At 32.9% G+C, this 17,674-nt stretch overlaps 1 protein-coding gene and 1 long non-coding RNA gene across 8 annotated transcripts in view; one reads left to right on the plus strand and one right to left on the minus strand.

Moving 5' to 3' along the window:
• Positions 1-17,674, minus strand: part of LOC136030201 (RNA-binding protein 45-like) — a 272,030-nt gene that overhangs the window by 121,179 nt on the left and 133,177 nt on the right. For all 7 annotated transcript variants that reach the window (XR_010618210.1, XR_010618211.1, XM_065708977.1 and 4 more), the window contains exon 3: positions 14,621-14,735. Coding sequence is in view for 5 of the 7 variants with exons in the window: in XM_065708977.1 (XP_065565049.1) it covers positions 14,621-14,735 (115 nt within the window). In the remaining 2 variants the exon portion in view is untranslated. The remainder of the gene's footprint in view (positions 1-14,620; positions 14,736-17,674) is intronic.
• The window catches only part of LOC136030206 (uncharacterized), a 422,925-nt gene continuing 414,620 nt past the window's right edge, over positions 9,370-17,674 (plus strand). Inside the window, exon 1 of the long non-coding RNA XR_010618212.1 lies at positions 9,370-10,489. This is a non-coding gene — a long non-coding RNA (uncharacterized LOC136030206). The remainder of the gene's footprint in view (positions 10,490-17,674) is intronic.

The following is a 17,674-nucleotide window of genomic DNA, read 5'->3' on the forward strand; positions in this document are numbered from 1 at the left end:
AGCAATCACCATCAACAAAGCTCAAGGACAATCATTAGAATCATGAGGTATAGATCCGAATACGGATTGTTTTTCCCATGGACAATTATATGTTGCATGTTCAGAGTCGGTAAACCTGACAATCTATTTATATGCACAGACAATGGGACATCGAAGAATGTTGTATATTCGCAAGTTTTACGTAGTTAAAAACATATATATATATATATATATATATATATATATATATATATATATATATATATATATATATATATATGTATATATATATATATATATATATATATATATATATATATATATATATATATATATATATATATATATATATACTAGCTGTTGGGGTGGCGCTTCGCGCCACCCCAACACCTAGTTGGTGGGGGCGCTTCGCGCCACCCCCCAAGCCCCCCCGCGCGCGTAAGTCGTTACGCGCCATTGTAGTTGTGTCCCTATGTCCCACCTGTGAATATAGATATATATATATATATATATATATATATATATATAATATATATATATATATATATATGTTTTTAACTACGTAAAACTTGCGAATATACAACATTCTTTGCTGTCCCATTGTCTGTGCATATAAATAGATTGTCAGGTTTACCGACTGTTGAACATGCAACATATAATGGTCCATGGGAAAACAATCCGTATTCAGATCTATACCTCATGATTCTAATGATTGCCCTTGAGCTTTGTTGATGGTGATTGCTAATCGACCATTCCCTGTGTCGCCATCGTCTTTTATATACCCCCCTGTGCCCCCCGGCGTCCCCTTTGTAGTTTTGTCCCTGTGTCCCGGTCGTCATTTATATTCCCTGTGTCTCGGTCGTCATTTGTGTCCCGGTGTCCCAGTCTGTGATTTCTCTTTGAGTGTCCCGGGCGTCATTTATATTCCTTGTGTCCCGGTCGTCATTTATATCCCCCTGTGCCCCCCGGCGTCCCCGTTGTAGTTGTGTCCCTGTGTCCCGGTCGTCATTTATATTCCCTGTGTCCCGGTCGTCATTTGTATCCCGGTGTCCCGGTCTGTATATACATTCGTTTTTAGTTTTGTTTTTCTCCTTTATTTTTTTCCTTTTTTATTTTCTTTATTTTTTAGTTTATTTAGATTTTTAGATTTTTTAGCTTTTTTATTAGTCTTTAGTTTTTTTTCTTTTTAGTGTTTTTGTAGTTTTTACCTTTTTTTTAGTTTTTTTTTTACTTATGTCCTGGTCGTCATTTATACTCCCTGTGTCCCGGTCGTCATTTGTGTCCCGGTGCTTTGTTGATTGCTAATCGAACATTGCTTTTGTCCCGGTCGCTTTCTCTTTGAGTGTCGTCATTTATATTCCCTATGTGCCGGTGTCCCGGTCGTCATTTGTGTCCCGATGTCCCGGTCTGTAATTTCGTCAGTTGAAAATATGACGTCAGTCGACACACAAACATGACGTCACCCGACAGACAGACCCACAGACAGACACACACAGACAACTTATTTTTATATATATAGATTGTTCCGAGTTTTCATCCGTCACGATGTCTAAGATTGAAAAGGATAAAGTTCAACTGGATGCAAAGTCAATGGGGCCGCTGCCCCATTGTCTGTGCATATAAATAGATTGTCAGGTTTACCGACTCTTGAACATGCAACATATAATTGTCCATGGGAAAAACTATCCATATTCAGATCTATACCTCATGATTCTAATGATTGCCCTTGAGCTTTGTTGATGGTGATTGCTAATCGAACATTGCCTGTGTCCCCGTCGTCATTTATATATCCCCCCTGTACCCCCGGCGTCACCGTTGTAGTTGTGTCCCTGCGTCCCGGTCGTCATTTATATTCCCTGTGTCCCGGTCGTCATCCCGGTATACATTCGTTTTTGAATTGGTATATGATGAAATAAATTTTTAATTTTTTCCCTTTTTTTCTTTTTAGTTTTTTTTTATTGGTTTTTACCTTTTTTTAGGTTTTTTAGTTTTTTTCTTTTTTCTTTTTAGTTTTTTTGAAGTTTTTATCTTTTTAGTTTTTTTATTTTTATTTATATTTTTTTGTTTTCTTTTTCTCCTTTATTTTTCAGTTTTTTCCTTTTTTTTAGTTTTTTTTTCTTTTTTAGTTCTTTTAGTTTTTACCTTTTTTAGTTTTTTTGAGTTTTTTTAGTTTATTAGCTTTTTTTTATTAGTTTTTAGTTTATTTTATGGTTTTTTCCTTTTTTTAGTTTTTTTTTTAGTTTTTTACCTTTTTTTTTAGTTTTTAAGCTTTTTTAGATTTTTTTTATTTTTTTTCTTTTTAGTTTTTTTTTTGTAGTTTTTTTTGTAGTTTTTACCTTCTTTAGATTTTTGCTTCTTTTATATTAATGCTAAAGCCAAAGTTCGAACCTGGAACCTCTTGAACCTAGAACCTGGAACATAACGGCTTATAAACTCAGCTACATCGGCTTGAATACATTCGTTTTTGAATTGGTATATGATGAAATAATTCAGACGTCATATTATATGATGAAAAAATTTTTTAGTTTTTTTTTTCCTATTTTTCTTTTAGTTTTTTTATTGGTTTTTACCTTTTTTTTTTTAGCTTTTTTAGTTTTTTTTCGTTTTTTCTTTTTAGTTTTTTTTTTGTAGTTTTTATCTTTTTTATTTTTTTTTATTTTTATTCATATTTTTTTAGTTTTCTTTTTCTCTTTTATTTTTCAGTTTTTTCCTTTTTTAGTTTTTTTCTTTTTTAGTTTTTAGTTTTTTTTAGTTTTTTAGCTTTTTTAGTTTTTTTATTAATTTTTAGTTTTTTTTTGTAGTTTTTGCCTTTTTTTAGTTTTTTCAGTTTTTTTTTAGTTTTTAGTTTTTTTTTAGTTTCTTAGCTTTTTTAGTTTTTTTTTCTTTTTATTTTTTTTTTGTAGTTTTTACCTTTTTTAGTTTTTTTTCTTCTTTTGTATTAGTGTGAAATAATTCAGACGTCATATGCGGACAAACACGACGTCACTCGACAGACAGACAGACAGACATAACCCACAAACAACTTATTTATATCTATATATATAAATATATATATATATATATATATATATATATATATATATATATATAACTATATTCACAGGTGGGACACAGGGACACAACTACAATGGCGCGTAACTAATATGGCGTATAACGACTTACGGGCGCGGGGGGCTTGGGGGGAGGCGCGAAGCGCCTCCCCAACAGCTAGTATATATATATATATATCTATATATATAAAAATAAGTTGTCTGTCTGTCTGTGGGTCTGTGGATCAGGTGACGTCATGTTTCGGCTGACGTCATGAAATTAGTTGCCGTCATTTTTGTTATGACGATGCTTAGTATATTGTAAAACACATTAATTTGGTTAATAATATACCATTTAAAACACCAAAATGAACATGCTGGAGTAGTCACTCGGTGAGAGAGGGTGTCAGAACGGAGAATGAAGGTCCCAGGTTCAAATCCTGGTTAGGCTAAAAAAGGTAAAAAACTAAAAACTAAAAAAAAAAAACTGAAAAAACTAAAAAAGGCAAAAACTACAAAAAAAACTAAAAACTAATAAAAAAATAAAAAAGCCGAAAAACTAAAGAAACTAAAAAAAGGAAAAAACTTAAAAAACTAAAAACTAAAAAAAACTAAAAAAAAATGAAAAATGAAAAATAGAAGAGAAAAAGAATACTAATAAAATTATAAATAAAAATAAAAAAAAATAAAAAAGATAAAAAGCTAAAAAAAGGTAAAAACCAATAAAAACTAAAAAGAAAAAAAGGTAAAAAACTAAAAAAAAATTCATCTACAAAACTAAAAAACGTAAAAACTAAAAGAACTAAAAAAGTAAAAAAAAAACTAAAAAAAGGAAAAAACTGAAAAATAAGCGGGATATAAAACAGGGGGATATAAATGACGACCGGGACACCGGGACATCTATATATATAAAAATAAGTTGTCTGTGTGTGGATGGATGGATGGATGGATGGATGGATGTGTCAGGTGACGTCACCTGAAAAAACTGGATTAGGTGACGTCAAAACTGAAAAAACTAAAAAAAGGCAAAAACTACAAAAAAAACTAAAAACTAATAAAAAAAATAAAAAAGCTAAAAAACTAAAAAAACTATAAAGGTAAAAACCAATAAAAAACTAAAAAAAAAACTGAAAAAACTAAAAAAAGGCAAAAACTACAAAAAAAAACTAAAAACTAATAAAAAAAGTAAAAAAGCTAAAAAACTAAAAAAACTAAAAAAACTAAAAAAAGGTAAAAAACTAAAAAAAATAAAAAATAAAAAAAAACTAAAAAAAAGGAAAAAACTGAAAAATAAGCTAAAATAAAGGTAAAAACCAATAAAAAACTAAAAAAAAAAGGAAAAAACTAATAAATGACGACACTCAAAGAGAAAGCGACCAGGACAAAAGGAATGTTCGATTAGCAATCAACAAAGCACCGGGACACAGGGAGTATAAATGACGACCAGGACATAAGTAAAAAAAAAAAACTATCTATATATATAAAAATAAGTTGTCTGTGGATCTGTGGATCGTGGATCAGGTGACGTCACCTGAAAAAACTGGATCAGGTGACGTCAAAACTGAAAAAACTAAAAAAAGGCAAAAACTACAAAAAAAACTAAAAACTAATAAAAAAAATAAAAAAGCTAAAAAACTAAAAAAACTAAAAAAAGGCAAAAACTACAAAAAAAACTAAAAACTAATAAAAAAGCTAAAAAACTAAAAAAACTAAAAAAAAGGCAAAAACTACAAAAAAACTAAAAACTAATAAAAAAAATAAAAAAGCTAAAAAACTAAAAAAACTAAAAAAAGGTAAAAAACTAAAAAATAAATAACGACCGGGACACAGGGACACAACTACAACGGGGACACCGGGGGAAACAGGGGGATATAAATGACGACCGGGACAAAAAAACTAAAAAGAAATAAAAACTAAAAACTAATAAAAAAAACTAAAAAATCTAAAAATCTAAATAAGCTAAAAAAGAAAAAAAAAGGAAAAAAATAAAGGAGAAAAACAAAACTAAAAAACGAATGTATATACAGACCGGGACACCGGGATACAAATGATGACCGGGACCCGGGACACAGGGAATATAAATGACGACCGGGACACAGGGACACAACTACAACGGGGACACCGGGGGAAACAGGGGGATAACCTGACAATCTATTTATATGCAAAGACAATGGGACAGCAAAGAATGTTGTATATTCGCAAGTTTTACGTAGTTAAAACCATATATATATATATATCTATATTCACAGGTGGGACATAGGGACACAACTACAATGGCGCGTAACTATTATGGCGCGTAACGACTTACGCGCGCGGGGGGGCTTGGGGGGGGCGCGAAGCGCCCCCACCAACTAGGTGTTGGGGTGGCGCGAAGCGCCACCCCAACAGCTAGTAAGGAATATAAATGAATCAGAAAATACAACTCATGTTTCCAAATGACGTCGTTTGGAGCCCAAATTGAAAATCCAGATCAATTTATGTCTACTTTCAAAGTAAAAGGGCAAATTTATCATAGAGCAGGGTCTCTTCTACCATTCTCAGGCGAGAATCATAAATTTTTACAATTGTACTTCATCAGTGATAGAAATTCTGAATTGAATGCACGTTGCGAAATTTCTCCCAACATTGAAAGGACAATCGTTTCCCAATTACAACATCTTTTCCACGAAAATAATAATTTAGTGCGTCTGTTCAAAACAGCCATCGATTTGATGCCTACTTATACGCATAAAATTGTTATTTCCGCTGACAAAACGCCTCCTGGCCAACATGTGCGTAGATACAATGCTCCAACTATCGACGAAGTGGCCATCGTTATGGTCGGTGATCAGTTTTTACCTCGAGATATTATTCTCAGGGTTTCCACCACACGTGCTACAACTAAAAATAGGCCTACCAATAATACTTTTAAGAAATATAAACCCACCAAAGCTTTGCTATGGCACTCGACCTGCCGTAAAAAAAACAATGGAAAACCTAATAGAGGCCACAATCTTGACAGGGCCTTTTGAGGGTGAGGCTGTTCTTATTCCTCGCATTCCCAAGATTCCAACGGATCTGCCTTTTCAATTTTAAAGATTGCAATTCCCAATTCGATTAGCATTTGCAATCACCATTAACAAAGCTCAAGGTCAATCATTAGAAAAATGTGGTATAGATCTTAATACTGATTGTTTTTCCCATTGACAATTGTACGTTGCATGTTCGAGGGTCGGTAAACCTGACAATCTATTTATATGCAGCGACAATTGGACAGCGAAGAATGTTGTATATTCGCAAGTTTTACGCAGTTAATTTGTATTTTATCTATCTATCTATCTATCTATCTATCTATATAAAAACGAGTTGTATGTATGCATGTTTGTTTGTTTGTAAAAAGAGCGTTTGCATATGATGTCATTATTAGTACATACGGCTTTGTATATGCAGAGACAATGGGAAAGCCAAGAATGTTGTATATTCGCAATTTTTACGTAGTTTAACTCCTGCAGACGAAATGAATGCTTGCCTAAAAAATTCTAATTTATAGGCACACGTAAAAATATTAAAATTAACTACAAATATGCGTGTCCGATTGCAAAACGATGACTCTGGTCAAACAGTAGACTCAATTTCAGGACGTATACAACTACCTGCTGATTTCTGTAATTTAGTGACGTCCAAAAATGAATTGATTGAAAAAGTATTTCCGAATATTCTAAAAAATTATAAAAATAATAAATGGCTAAGTGAAAGAGCGATTCTCGCACCCAAAAATATAGACGTCCACGAAATCAACAATATTGTTTTGAACAAGATTCGAGACCAGGCAGTCCTTTACAAGTCAGTCGACACAGTTTTGGAACCAAATGAAGCGGTTAATTATCCATCTGAATTTTTAAATTTCATAGATCCTTCAGGGTTTCCACCACACGTGCTACAACTAAAAATAGGCGTACCAATAATACTTTTAAGAAATATCAACCCACCAAAGCTTTGCAATGGCACGCGACTTGCCGTAAAAAAAAACAATGGAAAACCTAATAGAGGCCACAATCTTGACAGGGCCTTATGAGGGTGAGGCTGTTCTTATTCCTCGCATTCCCATGATTCCAACGGATCTGCTTTTTCAATTTAAAAGATTGCAATTCCCAATTCGATTAGTATTTGCAATCACCATTAACAAAGCTCAAGGTCAATCATTAGAAAAATGTGGTATAGATCTTAATCCTGATTGTTTTTCCCATGGACAATTGTACGTTGCATGTTCGAGGGTCGGTAAACCTGACAATGTATTTATATGCAGCGACAATTGGACAGCGAAGAATGTTGTTTATTCGCAAGTTTTACGCAGTTAATTTGTATTGTATCTATCTATATAAAAACGAGTTATGTGGATGCATGTTTGTTTGTTTGTAAAAAGAGCGTTTGTATATGACGTCATTATTAGTACATACGGCTTTGCATATGCACAGACAATGGGAAAGCCAAGAATGTTGTTTATTCGCAATTTTTGCGTAGTTTGAAACACATATATAAATCTATCTATATTCACAGGTGGGACACAGGGACACAACTACAATGGCGCATAACTAATATGGCGCGTAACGACTTACGCGCGCGCGGGGGGCTTGGGGGGGCGCGAAGCGCCACCCCAACAGCTAGTATATATATCTATATATATAAAAATAAGTTGTCTGTGTGTGGATCTGTGGATCAGGTGACGTCATGTTTGTCCGCATATGACGTCTGAATTATTTCACACTAATACAAAAGAAGAAAAAAACTAAAAAAGGTAAAAACTACAAAAAAAAACTAAAAAGAAAAAAAAACTAAAAAAGCTAAAAAACTAAAAAAAACTAAAAAAAGGTAAAAATCTAATAACTAAAAAAAAACTGAAAAAAATAAAAAAAAGGCAAAAACTACAAAAAAATAAAAACTAATAAAAAAACTAAAAAAGCTAAAAAACTAAAAAAACTAAAAAAACTAAAAAAAGGTAAAAAACTAAAAAAAACTAAAAACTAAAAAAGAAAAAAACTAAAAAAAAGGAAAAAACTGAAAAATAAAAGAGAAAAAGAAAACTAAAAAAATATGAATAAATATATATAAAAATAAGTTGTTTGTGGGTTATGTCTGTCTGTCTGTCTGTCGAGTGACGTCGTGTTTGTCCGCATATGACGTCTGAATTATTTCACACTAATACAAAAGAAGAAAAAAAACTAAAAAAGGTAAAAAATACAAAAAAAACTAAAAAGAAAAAAAAATAAAAAGCTAAAAAAACTAAAAAAAGGTAAAAAACTAAAAACTAAAAAAAACTGAAAAAACTAAAAAAAGGCAAAAACTAAAAAAAAAACTAAAAACTAATAAAAAAAACTAAAAAAGCTAAAAAACTAAAAAAACTAAAAAAAGGTAAAAAACAAAAAAAAAACTAAAAACTAAAAAAGAAAAAACTAAAAAAAAGGAAAAAACTGAAAAATAAGAGAAAAAGAAAACTAAAAAAATATTAATAAATATAAAAAATATAAATATAAATATAATATAAATTAGCAATCAACAAAGCACCGAGACACAAATGAGGACCGGGACACAGGGAGTATAAATGACGACCAGGACATAAGTAAAAAAAAAAAAAAACTAAAAAAACTAAAAAAATGGTAAAAACTACAAAAAAACTAAAAACTAATAAAAAAACTAAAAAAATCTAAAAATCTAAATAAACTAAAAAAGAAAAAAAAGAAAAAAGGAAAAAAATAAAGGAGAAAAACAAAACTAAAAAACGAATGTATATACAGACCGGGACACCGGGATACAAATGACGACCGGGACACAGGGAATATAAATGACGACCGGGACACAGGGACACAACTACAATGGGGACGCCGGGGGGCACAGGGGGATATAAATGACGACCGGGACACCGGGACACAAGGAATATAAATGACGCCCGGGACACTCAAAGAGAAATCACAGACTGGAACACCGGGACACAAATGACGACCGGGACACTGGGAATATAAATGACGACCGGGACACAGGGACATAACTACAAAGGGGACGCCGGGGTGCACAGGGGGATATATAAATGACGATGGCGACTCAGGGAATGGTCGATTAGCAATCACCATCAACAAAGCTCAAGGGCAATCATTAGAATCATGAGGTATAGATCTGAATACGGATTGTTTTCCCATGGACCATTATATGTTGCATGTTCAAGAGTCGGTAAACCTGACAATCTATTTATATGCACAGACAATAGGACAGCAAAGAATGTTGTATATTCGCAAGTTTTACGTAGTTAAAAACATATATATATATATATATATATATATATATATATATATATATATATATATATATATATATATATATATATATATATATATATATATATATATATATATATCTATATATATAAAAATAAGTTGTCTGTCTGTGGATGTGTGGATGGATGTGTGGATGGATGTGTCAGGTGACGTCACCTGAAAAAACTGGATCAGGTGACGTCAAAACTGAAAAAACTAAAAAAAGGCAAAAACTACAAAAAAAACTAAAAACTAATAAAAAAAATAAAAAAGCTAAAAAACTATAAAGGTAAAAACCAATAAAAAACTAAAAAAAAACTGAAAAAACTAAAAAAAGGCAAAAACTACAAAAAAAAACTAAAAACTAATAAAAAAAGTAAAAAAGCTAAAAAACTAAAAAAACTAAAAAAACTAAAAAAACTAAAAAAAGGTAAAAAACTAAAAAAAATAAAAAATAAAAAAAAACTAAAAAAAAGGAAAAAACTGAAAAATAAGCTAAAATAAAGGTAAAAACCAATAAAAAACTAAAAAAAAAGGAAAAAACTAATAAATGACGACACTCAAAGAGAAAGCGACCAGGACAAAAGGTATGTTCGATTAGCAATCAACAAAGCACCGGGACACAGGGAGTATAAATGACGACCAGGACATAAGTAAAAAAAAAAAACTATCTATATATATAAAAATAAGTTGTCTGTTGATCTGTGGATCGTGGATCAGGTGACGTCACCTGAAAAAACTGGATCAGGTGACGTCAAAACTGAAAAAACTAAAAAAAGGCAAAAACTACAAAAAAAACTAAAAACTAATAAAAAAAATAAAAAAGCTAAAAAACTAAAAAAACTAAAAAAAGGCAAAAACTACAAAAAAAACTAAAAACTAATAAAAAAGCTAAAAAACTAAAAAAACTAAAAAAAAGGCAAAAACTACAAAAAAACTAAAAACTAATAAAAAAAATAAAAAGCTAAAAAACTAAAAAAACTAAAAAAACTAAAAAAAGGTAAAAAACTAAAAAAACTAAAAAAGGTAAAAACTAAAAGAACTAAAAAAGAAAAAAATAAATGACGACACTCAAAGAGAAAGCGACCAGGACAAAAGGAATGTTCGATTAGCAATCAACAAAGCACCGGGACACAGGGAGTATAAATGACGACCAGGACACAAGTAAAAAAAAAAATTAACAAAACTAAAAAGAAGGTAAAAACTACAAAAAAACTAAAAAGAAAAAAAAACTAAAAACTAATAAAAAAACTAAAAAATCTAAAAATCTAAATAAACTAAAAAAGAAAAAAAAAGGAAAAAAATAAAGGAGAAAAACAAAACTAAAAAACGAATGTATATACAGACTGGTACACCGGGATACAAATGACGACCGGGACACAGGGAATATAAATGACGACCGGGACACAGGGACACAACTACAACGGGGACACCGGGGGAAACAGGGGGATATAAATGACGACCGGGACAAAAAAACTAAAAAGAAAAAAAAACTAAAAACTAATAAAAAAACTAAAAAATCTAAAAATCTAAATAAGCTAAAAAAGAAAAAAAAAGGAAAAAAATAAAGGAGAAAAAATAAACTAAAAAACGAATGTATATACAGACCGGGACACCGGGATACAAATGACGACCGGGACACAGGGAATATAAATGACGACCGGGACACAGGGACACAACTACAACGGGGACACCGGGGGAAACAGGGGGATGTAAATGACGACCGGGACACCGGGACAGGGAATGGTCGATTAGCAATCACCATCAACAAAGCTCAAGGGCAATCATTAGAATCATGAGGTATAGATCTGAATACAGATTGTTTTCCCATGGACCATTATATGTTGCATGTTCAAGAGTCGGTAAACCTGACAATCTATTTATATGCAAAGACAATGGGACAGCAAAGAATGTTGTATATTCGCAAGTTTTACGTAGTTAAAACGATATATATATATATATCTATATTCACAGGTGGGACATAGGGACACAACTACAATGGCGCGTAACTAATATGGCGCGTAACGACTTACGCGCGCGGGGGGGCTTGGGGGGGGCGCGAAGCGCCCCCACCAACTAGGTGTTGGGGTGGCGCGAAGCGCCACCCCAACAGCTAGTATATATATATATATATATATATATATATATATATATATATATATATATATATATATATATATATATATATATATATATATATATATATATATATATATATATATATATATATATATACTAGCTGTTGGGGTGGCGCTTCGCGCCACCCCAACACCTAGTTGGTGGGGGCGCTTCGCGCCCCCCCCAAGCCCCCCCGCAAAAAAACTAAAAACTAATAAAAAAAATAAAAAAGCTAAAAAACTAAAAAACTAAAAAAAGGCAAAAACTACAAAAAAAACTAAAAACTAATAAAAAAGCTAAAAAACTAAAAAAAAAAGGCAAAAACTACAAAAAAAACTAAAAACTAATAAAAGAAATAAAAAAGCTAAAAAACTAAAAAAAACTAAAAAAACTAAAAAAGGTAAAAAACTAAAAAAACTAAAAACTAAAAAAAAGGAAAAAACTGAAAAATAAGCTAAAATAAAGGTAAAAACCAATAAAAAACTAAAAAAAAAAACTGAAAAAACTAAAAAAAGGCAAAAACTACAAAAAAACTAAAAACTAATAAAAAAAGTAAAAAAGCTAAAAAACTAAAAAAACTAAAAAAACTAAAAAAAGGTAAAAAACTAAAAAAAAAAAAAAAAAAAAAAAAAAACTAAAAAAAAAGGAAAAAACTGAAAAATAAGCTAAAATAAAGGTAAAAACCAATAAAAAACTATAAAGAAAAAAAGGAAAAAACTAAAAAAAATTTTCATCTAAAAAACTAAAAAAAACTAAAAAAGGTAAAAACTAAAAGAACTAAAAAAGAAAAAAATAAATGACGACACTCAAAGAGAAAGCGACCAGGACAAAAGGAATGTTCGATTAGCAATCAACAAAGCACCGGGACACAGGGAGTATAAATGACGACCAGGACATAAGTAAAAAAAAAAACTAACAAAACTAAAAAGAAGGTAAAAACTACAAAAAAACTAAAAAGAAAAAAAAACTAAAAACTAATAAAAAAACTAAAAAATCTAAAAATCTAAATAAACTAAAAAAGAAAAAAAAAGGAAAAAAAAAAGGAGAAAAACAAAACTAAAAAACGAATGTATATACAGACCGGTACACCGGGATACAAATGACGACCGGGACACAGGGAATATAAATGACGACCGGGACACAGGGACACAACTACAACGGGGACACCGGGGGAAACAGGGGGATATAAATGACGACCGGGACAAAAAAACTAAAAAGAAAAAAAAACTAAAAACTAATAAAAAAACTAAAAAATCTAAAAATCTAAATAAGCTAAAAAAGAAAAAAAAAGGAAAAAAATAAAGGAGAAAACAAAACTAAAAAACGAATGTATATACAGACCGGGACACCGGGATACAAATGACGACCGGGACACAGGGAATATAAATGACGACCGGGACACAGGGACACAACTACAACGGGGACACCGGGGGAAACAGGGGGATATAAATGACGACCGGGACACCGGGACAGGGAATGGTCGATTAGCAATCACCATCAACAAAGCTCAAGGGCAATCATTAGAATCATGAGGTATAGATCTGAATACAGATTGTTTTCCCATGGACCATTATATGTTGCATGTTCAAGAGTCGGTAAACCTGACAATCTATTTATATGCAAAGACAATGGGACAGCAAAGAATGTTGTATATTCGCAAGTTTTACGTAGTTAAAACCATATATATATATATATATATATATATATATATATATATATATATATATATATATATATATATATATATCTATCTATATTCACAGGTGGGACATAGGGACACAACTACAATGGCACGTAACTATTATGGCGCGTAACGACTTACGCGCGCGGGGGGGCTTGGGGGGGCGCGAAGCGCCCCCACCAACTAGGTGTTGGGGTGGCGCGAAGCGCCACCCCAACAGCTAGTATATGTATATAAGTACCGAGAGCCCGGCTGCGAAGTACGCGGCAAGCTTCCATATATGGATTCTCGTTGTCACTTTTCTTCTAACCACCGACAATGTGAGTCTCTCCTTGATGTCATGACGTCACCACAGGCTCGATACAACCACCCTTGGAAAAATACGATTTTTTTTAAATTAAAGTTGTGACCTAGTGGCCCAAGTTAAAAAATAAATATATGCAGGGAATTTCGAAGCCGGGCCCAGGCACTCAACATGTGGTAGGCTTGTGTATATTGATTGTCATTGTAAGTAGCAATCTCCAAATGAGTTTGTTTTATTTACTACCCTTTCCAGAGGAAAATAGAGGGCTCGCTAGGGAAAACATAACTTTAAAGGGTCCCGACGACTTTTAATCACCATTTGCTCAGTTTATGGTTTATTTGTAGGTTTGTACTGGGTTTTGTCCCGCATTTTGTTGGTATCGAAGATTGTGATGGCGTTGTTCTTCTAACGTAATATTTGTTTCTTTCTCGCTTTCATTTTTGGCTCATACTGATTTTTGCTGTCGCTTGTCTTCTAACGGCACAATTTTTTGTTCTTCACTCCAGTATTGACATGATCTGATATTCGCTTTCTCACTATCGCTTGTAATTCTAACTGTTGCTTATCTTCTAACCACATATTTCTTTGTCCTCGCTCTGGCATATCTTTTAGCTGCATATTTCTTTGTTCTTCACTTTCATTTCTAATTATGAAACTACTTAAAACGCCTTTTTTAACTAGACTAACTACACTTGGTATTTTATACTTAGCTAAAACAATACGTTCACTCCTGGGAAGGTGATGTAATTCATTCTCTATACATGACGTTCTCTATACATATGACGTCACTCAAGTGAATCTTTTTTTTTCCAAAATTAAGGCTCTTAACGAATTTTCACTAACTTTTGAAAATTTTCCTTCGTTTTTTAAATGGAGGAATTTCAAACTTCAATGAAGGTTTCAACGAAGGGGATTATCAGAGATATGAATTCGCCCCTGCCGACTTAAGTTTTTTTTTTACGATACCTGACGTCAGGCTTCTGGGGTTTCAGGTTTTTTTTTTAAATTTAATTTTTTAACTGAAAAGTGCTATTAAGTGGAATCTGGATGAAAGCTCCCATTTGTGTATCAGTGTCAATCGGGAACTGGTTCTCACCAAACAGTTTCTTTTAAAACACATTTTGCAATTTTTGTTTACTGTGATCTGAGTTTTGCTCTTTACTAGGCTGTAGCCAGCACACTGCAACCACGACAAGAAAAAAAGTCTGAACTTTAAACTCTTTACCTGTGAGCGATCAAAATTTTAATTGGCCTTGAACCCTTTCCAACATGTTTTCCATCTAGGGCTTCCATAGCAGCTGCTGCTTCAGATGTTTTACTGAACTTTACATATGCAATCCCTAGAAAAAAGGAAATCTTTGATAAGTTTTCTTATCTCTAAAAACTCAGCTCAGATATTTAAAAGTTGCCAAAAAGACCTAGCAGTTCCTATTTACAGTTTTAAGTCATAAAAAAAAAGATATTCCTCGGGAAGATTAGGAAAATCAGACACAATAAAACAGCCTACCTATTCTGTCGGTTTAAGACCTCTCTTTTCCTGAAAAAATACTATATAAAAAATTTCATTTACTGTTTTATGAGCAAAATTTGAATCATTTATTGCACGCTGAATTCATTCAATTCATAAGAGTGCTTAGCAGTAGCGTTGATTAAGTAAAGAGCTATGTGTCTCCCTTGCGTTTTTGGCCAGTTTGTAAAGAAAAGAGGGCCGTAAAAACTCGACTGGGCTCATTCGATTGAAACTGAGCCATTGAAGGGCAATAAAATCCTCATCTGTGCCTTATATACCCCAGCATAGACATACCCTCTATGGCTTTGAGGATCTTAATTCGTTCACTCAGACTTATTTTAAGTTCCAAAATATGTGTTCCAAGGCGGTAAATGAACTTTGCAACCGCAGAGCAAGGGCTTCAAATCATAAAGCAGACTTTTTCTTTGAAGATAGTAAACACGATCATGTCTGATCATGACGTGCCATGACCTTTATCATATCATGACCAAGTATTGCGGTTTTTCAAGTCCTCAGTGCGGATTGTCTACTATCCCAACGATATCTGCTATCCAGATTATAAGTCTAATAAAAACTTATAGCGAAAGCGTTTAGGTGATTAGAGGACATAAAATTTTTGGCCACCCCCTCCCCCCCACCGGTAAAAGATATAGACATCATTTTCAGACGCTCCTTTCCTGCGCCAAAAATGGAGTCCCCTTCCCCCACCCTCCATAATTGGAAAGAAAATTAAAAATTACCTGCAAGTTTCAATTGCATTCCTAATGCTGAATGCGCACAAATCTCTCAAGTTTAATTTGCTCCTTTCCAGTCAAAATTTGAGATCCATCTGACTTTCAATACTCCCCTCCCTGCCCCTAGAACTTTCAACTCAATCTTCTGAGCCATTTTTATTTATTGCAGACACCCCAATTCGGTAACTTGGGCACACATAGTGTCTTTCTACTTACATTCGCTGCTTTACCATGAACATATTCTAGTCCCAAAGAGACTAATTGTACCAAAACATTTAGGTAGATTAAATCAAAAGATGTTAGCACTTCTCTGCCTTCTTCCCCGATTTAAAATGCGTGGTCCGAATTCCCCCCCCCCTTCCACTAACCTATACTCCCTGAAATTTTGAACTTGATCTCCTGAGCTGTACAGATATTTTGCGGATACGCTGGCTTGATGACCAGACATCAAGGTGTCTTTTGATTCACTTTGCTCCATGAATAGACTGCAAGTCTCATAGCAGCATGCAGTGCAAAAACGTTTAGACAGACCCGAGAAAAGCATATTTTATCCTTCCTCTCAAAAAAAAGGAAAGTTTATACTTCACCCCCCCAAGCTGTTCTCGAGATATTCAGACATACTAATTCGATGACCTGAACACACACATCGTCTTTCAATTTACTTCGGCCCCCTTTACAGATTCAAAATTCGAGGTTCACTTGACGCCCCCTTCCCAGTACTACCTGTGACATGGAGTACAACACCGTCCTTAGGATACTACCTGGACATTGTAGATATTTCAAAAGCTCGGCTACAGTTAATGCACTTTGATATACTCAGATAAACATGTCGTTTCCAAAGTACACCCTTGGTAAACTCTGGGGACCTTATCCTAGCAAAAGATCCCTAAAAGCTCCTAGTTGATTGGGCAACGAAACAGGGCCGCCTTTTTACTAACTATTAGGTTATGGAATTTAGGGTTGTTATGATAGGGGCTGTGGGGGTAATGTGGGACATGAAAGCATACTCGTCAAACTTCAAGTGGTTTCTGATCAAAATAACTATCTCAAAATTTTGATGTCCTAGCATGGGGCTTATGAGGGGAGGGGGGTAGCAAAAAGGGTATGATGGGGAGGCTGTTTGCCCTGCAATCACTTTTAGCTGTTATTAGGTGCACCAGAACTTTCGCTTCTCAACTGAATCATCCCCCATCTCGAGTTTCTATAACCACTGCTTCCATCAGAAGTAGCAGTAAAAAAAAAAAAAAAAAAAAAAAAAAAAAAAAAAAAAAAAAAAAAAAAAAAGATTTCTTTTCTGGCCGTTTTCAGGAAAGCCCATATTTGTTTTGTTTTTTTTTCTGAACTGGGATTCCCTTAGCCCAAGGATTTACAGCTAAAATTTTCGAAGCAAAAAAAAAAAAAAAAAAAAAAAAAAAAAAAGATTTCTTTTCTGGCCGTTTTCAGGAAAGCCCATATTTGTTTTTTTTTTTTTCTGAACTGGGATTCCCTTAGCCCAAGGATTTACAGCTAAAATTTTCGAAGCAAAAAAAAAAAAAAAAAAAAAAAAAAAAAAAAAAAAAAAAAAAAAAAAAAAAAAAAAAAAAAAAAAAAAAAAAAAAAAAAAAAAAAAAAACTGGTCCTTTCAGGTTCCCACTTTTCAGGGTAAGGGAAGGGCATGTCCAAAAACAATTTGTGTTTGTAGACTATGTTTCTCATGGTTAAAGTACTTACAGCTGGAATTTTCGAACAAACCAGGGACAAATACATCAGGGTCAAGTCACTGAGAGCAAAATTTATTATATATTTCTTATATTCTAATCAAAATTGGTAATTTCAAATCTTAATGAGTAGGCCAAAGAAGCAGAACTAGGTCAAATTGTAGAAAAAAAATGAATTTGTGGGCATATTTTGCCAAGGAATCACAAATTGACAAGCATCAGAAGAACGCAAACCCTAATTCCACCACAGCAGGGCTTGAAAAATAACTAATAGTAATTATCCGAATTGCGTAGGAATCATCTAATTAATCTAGCAATCGAAGTGTGGGGTAAATAAT

The sequence above is a fragment of the Artemia franciscana genome, chromosome 8 (assembly GCF_032884065.1).
Source record: "Artemia franciscana chromosome 8, ASM3288406v1, whole genome shotgun sequence".
Lineage (NCBI taxonomy): Eukaryota > Metazoa > Arthropoda > Branchiopoda > Anostraca > Artemiidae > Artemia > Artemia franciscana.